Here is a 13,983-nt window from a genome sequence, read left to right as displayed (position 1 = left end):
ATTGCCATCCTGCCCATTCTCGTGCAGTGTCGATTTCTGCGTCAACGATGACCACGGACTTATTTGCACCTGATATCCAGCACGGTAGCCAGTCTGTTGTGGTGGGGCCGCCATGTACCCTGTTGGTTGTAGACCCCTGACCACACAGGGATTGCTCTGCTGATGCCTGCGCCATTAACTCCACACATATGCTGAGGGGTAGATGCCCATCCCCCTGGGGCATCGGGACTCCCGGCAATGGCCATCCTGCCAAGTGGCTGTTGCTGCGGCTGGGTAGCGCCTCTGGGGAGGGCCCCTGGTCGGAATGGGTGGCATCAGGGCGGGTGACACGTGATGATGTATAGTCCATCATCTCTTGCTGGTGGTGAAACACCAGTAGTCTCCAAGCGATCATGAGCTCAATTCAATGCACAGAAGTACGACCCCAGATTGTTCCCCTCCCTGGCCACACCGTGGGAGGAACATCAGGCTAAGGATGGCAGCGGATCTTATTCGCCCCGGTACTTTGTATGCTTAGAGAGATGATGGGGAATCTTTCGTGATGATGAAGCCTCAGTTTTTTGCTGATCACTTAGAGAACAAGTTCGGGGAGGTGAAGGTCTTGTCCAAATTGAGATCTGGGTCAGTCTTGATCAGAACAGCATCCTCTGCCCAGTCACGGGAGTTACTCGTTTGTGACAAGCTGGGGGATGTTTCTGTAGCCATCACACCCTGTAAGAGCTTAAATATGGTCCAGGGTATCATATTTCACAGAGACCTTCTTTTGCAGTCTGACGATGAGCTGCGTGCCAATTTAGAGCGGCGAGGTGTACATTTCGTCTGGCGTGTTGTACTGGTTGTTACCTATCTCGTTTCTTAGATAACTGAAAAATTGTGGAGTCTTACGTGGTATATTGTGGTGTTTTTTGAATGAGAATAATATCAGTAGTTCCAGCACAATTTCAGCAAGACTTATTTTTGTAGTAGCTGCTGAAAGATTACACTCTGCAGATCTCGTTTGTCTAGGGGTTCTCAAAGTTTTGTCTGCAAAATAATCATTCCAACAAGCATGGCCTGGGTTTTCTTCCTGTTTGAAATAAACACTACCAGATCTGAAATACTTTCAGCTAAAAATTATATTTATTCGTACTTTTTGTTAGTAACTACACCATTTTCACTATGAACATTGATACTCTAAATGCATTATACCGCACTTGTCGCATAAATACGTCCATCTCCCTCCAATACAGACAAAGAAGTGGCGGGCAAGCCAACATGTGCCCGGAAGTTGCAGACATTCCTGCATTCTAGATTCTTTGGTCTACTGACCTTAACAAACTCCAAAGATACATATAAATATACAGCATTTAACATCTCAAACAAATCCATTATTTGTCATAAAAGAAAATATTCATAATTAAATAAATTAAACACATTTTCTGGTAACATAATGAAATTACCTTAACTTTTTACTGTGGGCATCGTACTTTTCGCGTGAGATAAACTTTATCCCTGACAGTTAATTACATTAGTGTCCACCGGGGTCTGAAGGATAATCAGGTTGCCACCGGTGCCTTCATCTCGGTGGTTGGGTTGGGTCCTGGAGTCACATGGCTTTCTGGCTCCATGTCAAGGTGGTTTCTGCCAGGGTCGCTCTACCACTGATGATCTGGTGTCCATCGAGTCTGCCATCCGAACAACCTTTTCCAGATAGCAACGCCCAATTGCTGTTTTTTTACTTACGTAAAGCATACGACATGACTTGGCGACATCATATCCTTGCCACATTGTACGGGTGGGGTCTCTGGGACCATACAGATTTTTATCCAAAACTTCCCTGTAACTCCGTACTTTCCATGTCCAAGTTGGTGACTCCCAAAGTTCCATCCGTATCCGGGAGAACGGAGTCCTGCAGGGACTATTTTTACTTTCCATTAACGGTCTAGCAGCAGCTGTCAGACCCTCCGTCTCACCTTCTCTGTGTGCAGATGACTTCTGCATTTCGTACTGCTGCTCCAGTGCTGTTGTTGCTAAGCGGCGCCTACAGGGAGCCATTCACAAGGCACAGTCATGGGCTCTAGCCCACAGCTTCCAGTTTTCAGCCGCAAAGTCGTGTGTCGTGCCCTTCTGTCGGCGTTGTACAGTTCATCCGGAACCTGCACTTTACCTTAATGACGATCCATCCACTGTAGTGGAGACATGTCAGTTCCTAGGTCTGGTTTTCGATGATCTGCTTTGTAGACTCATTGCATTTCCCCAGCATTCTACCAATGAACCGAAGTCTGCCACCTGCTATATGTACGTCCGAGCCCAAGTTGATAATTCCATTTCATATTCCTACAGATTTTTACACCATCCAGGTATTTGTATCGGTTGGCTGATACCAATTATAAATCATTGATATTGTAGGCACAGTTTAGTAAATTGCAAAACTGTATATTTATCAGCAGTTAAAGCAAATTGCCTGTCTTTGAACCAGTTTGATATCTTATCAAGATGTGGCTATATTGTTGTGCATCATTTGTCAGACAGTACATCATTATAGATAACTGCATCATTTACGAATAATCTGAAGTTACCATTAATATTGTCTGGAAGGTCATTAATGTACTACATGAACGGCAAGAGTCCCAACATACTTCCCTGGGCACACCAAAAGTTACTTCTCCGTCAGTTGGTGACTCTCCATCTGAGATAACATGCAACATAATCCCTACCAAGAAATCCTCAATCCAGTCACAAATTTCACTTGATACCCATATGAATTTACATTCAGTAATAAGGCTAGGCTTGGTAATCAGTGAAATGCTTTTATGAAATAAAATAATACTTCATCTACCTTAAAGGTGCCTTGAGGCGAGGTGTTCTTAATGTCATGTAAGAAAAATGCAAGTTGGATTTCGCACGATAGATTTTTTGGAATGAGGTCATGCTATTTGACATACTTCATTACCACATCCATCATGTGTTGCTGACACCCATTAATTTACTGTTGCAGAGATAATAGTTGGCGTGCCAGCTATATATCTGGACTATGTGAACCAGAAGCTGCCTGGAAATGTCGTGGCTGCGGCACAGAATTGCTACAAGGTCCCAAAAGGTGCTTTCACAGGTAGGCTCAGTGAAAATGCCAGCAGTGTTACTAATTTAATAGTAGTTCATATTTTAGTATGGCATTTAATGTTTTGTTTTGTTTTGTCCGAATGACTCGTGCCTTATTTATAGCTGTTGGTACAGGCTGGCATGTGGGATTTGCACACATTTAATATGTTCAGTAGTATGTTGATATTTAAGGAAAAAATTTCGGGATTTGAGGTCAGACTGTTACGCAAAGCACCATTTTTCTCAGTACCCAAACATGTTTTGACACCACTGTGCCATCATCAGTGGGTTTTCGCTTTTATTTAACCTTTACATTTGGTGAGCACAAATTTTCTGGACCGCTTTTGTGTTAATTATTACAGGGAGCTTGTCATGTTTTCGTGTGGCAAGCACTTCCATTCTCCATATCATGCTGAGATGTTGCGATGCATACGTAGCTGTAACAAGTATTTTCCACAAATAATGTAGTAAAACGCTTTTCACTACACCAGAACATTGTGTGATTGTGGTTTGTTATGACATAACAAACCACAATCACAACCACAATCCCAAAAATGTTAACTGCAAACACGGCCAATACAAGGAGCTGCAAATCAAAAGATGGATATTTTAAGAAAAAACTTTTATTCATACAAAATCAAAAATTCTGAAGTATACACTACAGTTGCTGAAAATTACAGCTCTGATTAAAAAATAAACTAAATCCAACATAACACCTTCTGTTGGATTTATGTGGTCACTTAAGACTTCATGTCGCATTTCATACGTGAAATGACAATGTCTCATTGGTAGATGGTGTGCACATTGATGTGTGGATCGTCTCAGGTTTATGGTGTTCGCCCTTACAGTGGCCATGTTTTCAGGTCTTCAATTTATTAGGAACTGGCCACTTTTTCCTTAGAATATTACTTGTTATTCTGATATCTGTACACTGTTGCAGGACAGTATTGTGACTCATAGCTTTACAATTAAAATAATGTCAAAATGTCTGTCATGTTGCAACAACTGACAAGGCAATTAGGTTTAATGTATTATTCACTATCATGCGGTTGTCCACTGCAACAACTGAAATGGCAAATAGCCTCTGTGTGCACGATGTCTTCGTCCTCACTACTGGCAGTGGTGTACTGGGCAATCTAGAAACATTAGTTTCCTGTGGGGCACTGTGTAGTTCATAGTGTGTGTTATGTTTGTAATGGTGACATTACCAGTTCACTGTTCTGGTTTGGCCTCATTGACATTCAGGGTACTTATGCATCTAATATTCATATCCATTTACACTTGACACCTAACAACACAATTCTTAGATAGCCTTGTTTCGGGAATGTTGCCGAATATTCCATAGTTTGTGGTTCTGTACTTCAACCGTGTTCAAATATTTCTAACTCGTGGAGTTGTTGTTGCTGAGGCTCAGGTTTGTATTTGCAATGTTGGGTGTACCTACTTCAGAGTGACCTGTCACCCCGATGCTGTTTGTAATACCAGTTACTTCGAATATCTTATAACAGTCGTCCTTTTTTCGATTCTCGATGCAGTGGTCCTGGTATGTAGTGCCATTAATTGTACTGTAGAACTTAGTCTCCATCTGTGGGGGGTCAAATGCAGTAAGCAAGCTCATATTCTACAACAGCTATCTAAGAAATCGCATAACCGCTCCTTAAAGAACTCTTCTCTATGTAACAATTATGAAAAGGAAAGTTGCTACTCATTAAATAGTGGAGATGCTGAGTTGCAGATAGGCACAACAAAAAGACTTCCACAAATTGTTGTGCCTATCTGTGACTCTTCTCTAACGTTTCTCACGAACTCAAGTGATCAGATCGCTCATTTATGACTTGCTCGTAGCCGTTGAGACATAACGCGCCGAATGACGGATTTTAAGAGATCACGTGACATAACTTCCTTCTGGGGTTTGACCACTATCATCATATTCCATAGTAGTAGTCCACAACATCCGAAAGCACGACTGCAAAGTATAAGTTACTTCTCCATAGCAAGTAAAGACACTATTCTAAAGTTCTAATTACTTAAAATGTGAGTGTGAATCCGGGTTATTTTGGTTTATTCCCCCAAACCACCTTCCACTTCTTTAGGAGGTGACTTACTTGGAATTTTCAGCCACGCTTCTTTACTGGATAGCCAGCTGCTGGAAACCCTCTAGACTTATTCTCTGTAGAATAATGCTAGGTATACTGGAACTTTAAGACTCTTTCTACTTATGAAATAAGTAGACATACAAACTTTACTTTTTGTCAATTAATGATGTATTTGACCCCCATACACAATAAAACTCTCGCCTTCCACATAAATATGTAACTTCCTGTAAGTATCTCGTACAGCCGAACGCCAAAAACAAATTGAGTTAGTCAAAAGAAAGTTGGCTTAGATACCATAACTTTTCTTAACATGAATCTGAACATAAGTCTTGCCCATAGCAAGATTACGTCAAGAGCAGGGGTGGGCAGGAATCCTGCACGTGTGCGGTGCACTTGCTCGTGTGCAGTTAACAGGTATTCTGCGTGCACATAGGGGCAAGCTGGCCACCTGCTTCTCTCCCCTCCCCACCATACCGTCTCTCCACTCCTTCGTTTGTAATGCGTTTTGTTTCGTAGCTTGCTTTGTTGAATGAAGGAATAAGGTTAGTAGGAGTGCTTCAAAGAAATCATGGTTTGAAAGAGTGCCTATTACCTACGATGAGTTTTATTTAATTAGCACAGGTGGAGTTTACAGTACGTTTAATGTCTGGAACAAAATTTCTACACACAGACAAACTCAAACAGTTACGTAAATTTTCATCACTGGTGTTTGCTCTTAACCGAGACTTATTAATTTTCATAACAGAAAAAAAATCTCACAAACGTATGTCGAGCCAAACATTATCTTCACGGCTTCACGAAGGAGATGAGGAAACTTTTGCTGTGGAAAGTCTTGATAAAAGTCTGTTACACGTCTTGCCAAAAGGAACTTGTCTCTCAGATGAAAATTACACTGTAGATCTACTGATTCCACTTGCAAATTGGAATGAATATCATCTACAGAAACAGCAAATGGTCCCGAGAACCATTCAAAAGCTTGGGACAAATATGATATATCCCCAAATCGCTTGAGAAATTCCTTTTTTATTGCACTAAGTATGGAAACATTCTTTGCAATAATGTTCTCGCACAGTAGGCAGAGTGGGGAAATGCACTGTGTTCCCTGACGAGAGCTGTCATTCCCACAGCTCAAGCTTGCTAGTGAAACTTGTGTCCAATGCATTCATGTGTCCGGTAATGTCCACTAAAAATGCAAGGTCGGCAACCCACTCTGGATCTTCTAACTTGGGGCCGTACCTTCCTTTGTCCTTTAAAAACTGATTTATTAGTATTCTCAGCTCAAAAAATCTTTTGAGTACATTACTGCGTCTAAGCCAGCGGACTTCACTGTAGTGTGGTATGTCACCATACAGTGTGTTAACTGTAAGACGGCAGAGTTGTGCGGGAGGAGGAGGAAGCAAGCATTGGCTGGCGAGGGGAGAGGAGACGTTGGGGGCAGGGGGGGTGGGAAGGCACGCCTACCAGTTGCACTACAAATTGCGCGTCATGCTTACACGAAAGCAGACGAAAGGCTTGGAAGTAAAACACGCTTTAAATGTTGTTCGTAAACGAAACTGAAATCGTCATGTACATTATAATCTATATATCTAAAAAGAAAGATGATGAGACTTACCAAACAAAAGCGCTGGCAGGTCTATCGACCTGGTAAGTCTCATCATCTTTCTTTTTAGATATATTTTTCCCAACGTGGGAAAAATATGTCTGTGTCTTGTCTGTGTGCTTGTCTGTGTATATGCGGATGGATATGTGTGTGTGTGCGCGAGTGTATACCTGTCCTTTTTTCCCCCTAAGGTAAGTCTTTCCGCTCCCGGGATTGGAATGACTCCTTACCTTCTCCCTTAAAACCCAAATCCTTTCGTCTTTCCCTCTCCTTCCCTCTTTCCAGATGAGGCAACCGTTGGTTGCGAAAGCTTGAATTTTGTGTGTCTATCGACCTGCCAGCGCTTTTGTTTGGTAAGTCTCATCATCTTTCTTTTGTCTACTATGCGCTCGCAAACCATTCATCCGATTGCAATGAAACTTTGGCGAGTTGTTCTCTGTAGGACTACCGGTAGGGGTTGTTGGCGACTCTCAAGATGGGCCAGCAACTGCCTCTTCACTCATTTTGATAATGTTTAGCACAACTGTACAATAAAAACACGCAGAACAGTACAGTGCAAAACAATAACGAAGCAGACGACAATGGCTACCTTGTACAACACAGTCAGTTACGTAATGTTGGCAGCAGTCGAAACTGCGTGCCTACCGAAGCCTGCCGACGTTTACCAACTTCTACCAATTCAGGACTAGGGAGAGGTCTGCCACCTAAAAGTTTACACACTGTACTTTTCCCCAGTTTCAGCTAAATATTAGTGAAACTGTCTGTGTAAGCCCGTGGGATCTCAAATAATTAACTGCCCGAATAACCACTTGCATGATGTCCCCCAGTTTTGCTGCTTTTTCATGATGTACTTCTTGGTGCAAAATGCAGTGGATGCTGTACAATGATTATTCTGTACGCTGTAGCTTTTTCCTTATTAATCCAGCAAATCCCATTTTTCCCCCTTTCATTGCAGGTGCTCCGTCTGTTGTCACTGACACCAAACATTCTCAGTTTAAACTAGCTGAACCGACAGCTGCTTCAACGGCTTTTAGGATGTCCGCACCGGTGGTCGTGCTTTTTAAAGATATCATATCTAAAAAAATCCTCTGTCATGTGCAGAGCAGTATCCATGCCGCGGACATAAATCACCAATTGCGCGGTGTCTGAAATATCTGTGGACTCATCGAATGCGATAGAAAATACAATAGACTCCTGTACTGCACTCCTTAATTGACGGTAAACGTCACCTGCCATGGCACTTATACGACGACTTACAGTCTGCGGAGAAAGAGTGCTAGCTCGAAACTGATTTTTATTCAGTGGGCAAAGTAAATCAGCAGTGTCATTGATGCACTCCTTTATAAACTCACCTTCAGCAAACTGTTTTCCAGCTCTCGCTATATTAAGCGCAATCTTATAACTTGCACGTATCGCTGGGCTATCATTGTTGTCATCCTGAAAAATTGAAAACAGTGCTCCATAAAATGTTAAATCAGATGAGAGACATGACGAAAGAAAGTCGCACATCTCTTGTGACAACAGCAACTTACGTCAGATCGCTCTTCGTACACTCTGTCCATTTCCCCATCCGCTCAGAATCCGACAATAAATTGTACTCATCCTTGTGAAATTCATTATAATGCCGTTCAATACTAAATTTCCGCTGACCAGTGAGAATACTGCCACGTGTTAAACATTTTGAATTTTCACATTTTTGCACAAAGAAAAAATGATTCTCCCCATCCTTTTTAAAAGATAGAAAATCTCCACTTTTCTGTTTCCTTGATTCACTCTGCATTTTCCAGTTCTTGAAATACAACGTACACTACCTTGTGGTCACTTCGCATCAATGTCTGCAGCTTGGCCTGGCATTACACTGCCGCAACCTGCTGGCTGTCGCCACTGCCCCAGTCGACAATTACACACGAGCAGCACACGTGCAGCACTGTGCGCTCATGAGCTCGTGCAACGTTTGCCTGCTCCTGGTCAAGAGTTTTTTAGAGTTCTATTTCAATGGTCTATGTTTTAATAACAATAGTCAATGACACAAAAAGCTCAGAGCTGCATATAAACTCCACGGTTCTTCCTTACACACCCACTAAAACATCTATGGATTGCCCGACTGGTACTTATCGGTGCCGTTCGTCTGCCACATCTACCTTCTTCCTGTGGCTGATTTTAAACCTGCACGCACAGACATGTGATGTGCAGCAGGTAGGATTCTACCATCCCACTTTGATATCCAGAATATCATGTATTCGAGACAGTAGAAGGCTGAGTGGTTCTAGAATTTACACAGAAATTCTCGAATTACCACATAAATTCCCCCCCCCCCCCCCCCCCACACACACACACACACACACACACACACACACACACACACACACCTTAGATCAAACATGCTATATTTTATACATAATCATTATGCAAATAGTATCACCCATAACATTTCATATCTTAACAGTACACATGTCTTACATATGTTTATATACCTGTCTTTCCTTTCAATAACAATTCTCTGTCCTCTCTTGAACAATATTTCGCTTATTGTGTTTCTACTCTTTCCTTAAGTTTGTTATTAAGACATGACCATTTACTCGTGGCTTTAGTCAGTGTTACTAATATTTAGGAATTGTGAGGCCTTTTTCTTGATATGAAAGTGTTCTTTTGTCACTCATTTGTTTCCGTGAAACCTAATAATGCTAGTCGTTCATAGAATTCACACGTCCCAGAATAATCACTATAAAATTTGTGACTTTAGTCACAATGCTGTCCCCTTCTCCTACGATCAGCACATATTCCTTGCTTGTGGGTTGACCTTACGAGAGCACTTCTTCTCCATTCTGGTAGGGTATGCCCCCTTACAAAACATCTCTATTTTTGAGGCCACTGATCGTCCTATCTCCACGTAGGTACCCCTGCCCTTTGTGCGTAGTGAATGCCAGGTACACCCCCCTTATCCCCCCCAGGGGGTCCACAACTCTTTTGTGGATACGTGCGTAGCGAGCACGGGACCCCGAGCTAATGTGGCCTTCCTTCCTTTCCGGGCTGCATACCTTCCCTTTCCGCATCCTTCCCCATCCCTATCTTCGCCCCTCCTCCCCTCACCTCTGGCTCTTTCCTTCCCTTTCTCCCCATCTGGGAGTATGGTTTGTGCCTACGTCCGGAGACGGATGCTCGTAAATGTACTGCATTCTTCACCTTCCTTGCTTTTATGTCTTCTTCCTTCCTTTGTCCTTCTCTTTTCCTTACCTCTTCTCTTTCCCTTTTCTCCGCTGCGGCGTTTGAGACCTCTCTTCTTTCCTTTCCTTTCTCTTTCTTCCTCCCTGTGCATGTCTGAAGGCCGACCCACGCAATTTTGTGCGTAGCCGGTGACGCGATAACGTGTAATTCCCCGCCCCGGGTAGACAGGTAGGACACGTACGTACCCCCTGGTAACGGCCAGGCCCAGGGAGGGGTGATTACCCAAGCTGATACCTTCCGAAAGTGCCGATTGGTCCCTCCGTCCGTTTGTCGGGAGGTGAGACCTGAGGTGTGAACAATCGCCTAAGGCGGGAGTGCCCTCAGAGAGGGCCCCCACAAGGGAGGAGCGCGCCATTGGAGACGCCGGTAATCATGGGGGATTCTTCTGCAATGGTTTCCTCACCTTCCACTATGTCTGCTCACAAACGTAAGTATACTGAGTCTCAGCCACAGACGATTCTTCCATCGTTGCCACAGTTCCTTGTTGTTTCTCGGTCTGATGAAGGTCACGACTTCTCCACGGTCAACCCTTTCATTATTCAGAAAGGTGTCGACGCAATTGCAGGTCCTGTAAAGTCTTGTTCTAGATTACGTAATGGCACCCTGTTGCTAGAAACACACAGTGCCCTCCAGGCACAAAAATTGCTGCGTACTTCTCTGCTCCACACCTTCCCTGTCCGGGTGGAACCGCACCGTACCTTAAATTCTTCGCGTGGAGTCGTTTATACACGCTCCCTCGATGGATTGTCTGACGAAGAAATTCAGCACTATCTATCTGACCAGGGCGTAACGGCAGTTCATAGAGTTATGAAACGGGTTGACACGAACATCATTCCAACCCGCACTGTCTTCTTGACATTTGACAAAGTTCAACTCCCATCGAAAATCAAAGCAGGCTATGAGATAATTTCCGTTCGCCCTTACGTCCCAAACCCTACGCGGTGCTATCGATGTCAGCGGTTCAATCACACCAACCAGTCCTGTTCCAATCCAGCCAAATGTGTTACGTGTGGCAAGGATGCCCATGAGGGTGCTTGTCCACCTCCATCCCCTCGCTGCATCAACTGTATGGGTGACCATGCTGCTTCCTCTCGAGATTGCCCCGTTTTTAAGGACGAAAAGCTCATCCAGGAAATAAGAGTGAAGGAAAAGGTGTCGACCTTTGCTGCTCGAAAATTATTCGCCAGTCGCAAGCCCACCGTGCCTCAGACAGGAAAATACAGCACTGTCCTTGCTTCTCCTCGGCCAACAAAGGAGGCGGCCACGCAGACTTGCGACCTCACCTTTAGTGCCACGGTCGTCAGATCGGCCAGCACAAAGATCGCTCATTCAACCTCACCACTTTCGCCTGCCCACTCTATGGCTCACCCTTCGTCGGGTTCTGCTAAATCTCGAGCCCAAAAGTCAGACGCCAAGTCTTCGAAAAAAGAGCATACTCGTGAAGAATTTTTACGTACCGCAACTTCACAACCATCGGTTCCTCCTTCATCTAAACATCATTCTTCCAAGAAGGCTACAAAGAAACCCAGTTCCTCTCCTTCTCCGCCAAGGCGTGTCCCATCTACAGCACCACCTGGCGGAAATCGCCCTCGGCCGTCTTCTGTGTCGCCGAGGCGCACTGCTGGTGGCCGGTCAACCGGCCAATCGCTGGTGGCAGGGGCTGCTCCTGACCAACCTATGGATCAGGATCTTCTGCCTTCGGCTGAATGCCATTCCATGCTGTCGGTCGCAAGCTCTGAGCAGTCGTTGAGTTGACAGCACCCTTGGTCACATTCCTCCATTTTCTATTCACCCTATGTCCATTATCCACTGGAATATCCGCGGCATTCGAGCCAATCGGGATGAATTGTCGGTCCTCTTACGATCCTACTCGCCGGTCATCTTCTGTCTTCAGGAAACAAAGCTGCATCCCCATGACCGCTTTGTTCTCCCTCATTTTCAGTCCGTCCGATATGACCTCCCCTCTGTTGAAGGCACTCCAGCCCATGGAGGACTCATGATTCTTCTCCATGATACTCTCCATTATCACCCAATCCCCTTAAACAGTTCCTTCCAAGCTGTCGCCGTCCGTCTTTCCCTTTCTGGATACACGTTCTCTCTTTGTACTGTATACATTCCATCATCCACACCAATGGCACGAGCTGATCTCCTTCATCTTCTTGGTCAGCTTCCACCCCCCCTATTTGCTGGTTGGGGACTTCAATGCCCACCACCCGCTTTGGGGTTCTCCACATCCTTGTCCACGTGGCTCTCTATTGCTAGACGTCTTCCACCAAGCGGATCTAGTTTGCCTCAACACTGGGGTCCCCACATTTTTGTCTGCCTCCGCGACAAATTTATCTCATTTGGACCTTGCGGTCGGTACTGTTCCGCTAGCTCGACGCTTCGAATGGTTCGCCCTTGATGATACACACTCGAGTGACCACTTTCCATGTGTCCGACTGCAGCCTCCACTGCCATATATGCGCTCACGACGCTGGAAATTTGCCCAAGCCGATTGGACACTTTTTTCGTCTCTAGCGACATTCGATGACCGTCGCTTTCCCAGCGTCGACGATGAGGTCACACATATTACCGACGTTATTCTTACAGCTGCGGAACGTTCAATACCACGCACCTCCGAATTGCCCCGGCGCCCCCCAGTTCCTTGGTGGAACGAGGCATGCCGTGACGCACTACGTGAGCGGCGACGTGCTCTTCGCATTTTTCGTCACCATCCTACTTTGGCCAACTGTATCCGCTATAAGCAGCTCCGTGCGCGATGCCGTCGCGTCATCCGCGATAGCAAGAAGGCAAGCTGGAAATTCTTTATTAGCTCATTTAACACCTTCACTCCCTCCTCGGAAGTTTGGAGTCGGCTTCGACGGTTCTCAGGCGCGCCTAGTTTCTCCCCGGTCTTTGGGCTCACTGTCGCGCATGATACCTTAGTGGACCCCGTCGCAGTTTCTAACTCGTTGGGTCAGCACTTTGCTGAGATTTCGAGCTCTTCAAATTACCCGCCAGCGTTTCTCCCGAGGAAACGTGCAGCAGAAGTGCGACATCTTGCTTTCTCCTCGCAAAATCACGAAAGCTACAATACTGTTTTCTCCATGCGGGAACTCCAACATGCCCTCTCTTCTTCTCGCTCCTCCGCCCCAGGACCGGATGATATCCATGTCCTAATGTTGCTGCATTTATCAACCCATAGTCTGCGTTACCTCCTTCGCCTTTATAATCGAATTTGGACCGACAGTACTTTTCCCAGACGATGGCGGGAAGCTATCGTCGTTCCTGTTCCGAAACCTGGAAAGGACAAACATCTCCCCTCTAGCTATCGCCCCATTTCTCTCACAAGTAGTGTCTGTAAGGTTTTGGAGCGTATGGTGAATTACCGTTTAGCTTGGTGGCTGGAATCCCGCAGTCTTTTAACACCAGCCCAATGCGGATTTCGGAAGCATCGTTCTGCAGTTGACCATCTTGTTGCTTTCTCCACTTATATCATGAACAATTTTCTCCGGAAACGCCAAACGGTAGCAATATTTTTCGATCTGGAGAGAGCATACGATACCTGTTGGAGGACAGGCATCCTCCGCACACTGTTCTCTTGGGGCTTTCGAGGCCGGCTGCCCCTTTTTCTTCGCGAATTTATGGCAGAGCGCACTTTTAGGGTGCGGGTGAACACTACTCTCTCCCATACTTTCTCCCACGAAAACGGGGTACCCCAGGGATCCGTGCTGAGTGTTGTACTGGAAGCCATAAATCCAATTATGGATTGTCTCCTTCCTGATTTCTCGGGCTCCCTCTTTGTGGACGATTTTGCGATCTACTACAGCTCTCAACGGACCAGCCTTCTTGAACGACGTCTTCAAGGATGTCTCGATCGCCTCCACTCGTGGAGCATCGAAACCGGCATCCGTTTCTCACCCAGTAAGACCGTTTGTGTCAATTTTTGGCGACGTAAGGAGTTTCTTCCGCCCTCCTTACATCTAGGTCCTGTCAACC

At 45.2% G+C, this 13,983-nt stretch overlaps 1 protein-coding gene across 1 annotated transcript in view; it reads left to right on the top strand.

Moving 5' to 3' along the window:
- The window catches only part of LOC126108641 (triosephosphate isomerase B), a 52,535-nt gene that overhangs the window by 2,918 nt on the left and 35,634 nt on the right, over positions 1-13,983 (top strand). The window contains exon 2 of the mRNA XM_049913950.1: positions 2,978-3,091. Within this exon, the coding sequence (XP_049769907.1) occupies positions 2,978-3,091 (114 nt within the window). The remainder of the gene's footprint in view (positions 1-2,977; positions 3,092-13,983) is intronic.

This window comes from Schistocerca cancellata, chromosome 11 (assembly GCF_023864275.1).
Source record: "Schistocerca cancellata isolate TAMUIC-IGC-003103 chromosome 11, iqSchCanc2.1, whole genome shotgun sequence".
Lineage (NCBI taxonomy): Eukaryota > Metazoa > Arthropoda > Insecta > Orthoptera > Acrididae > Schistocerca > Schistocerca cancellata.
The sequence above is the reverse complement of the archived record's forward strand: the minus strand, read 5'-3'. Positions and strand labels throughout refer to the sequence as shown.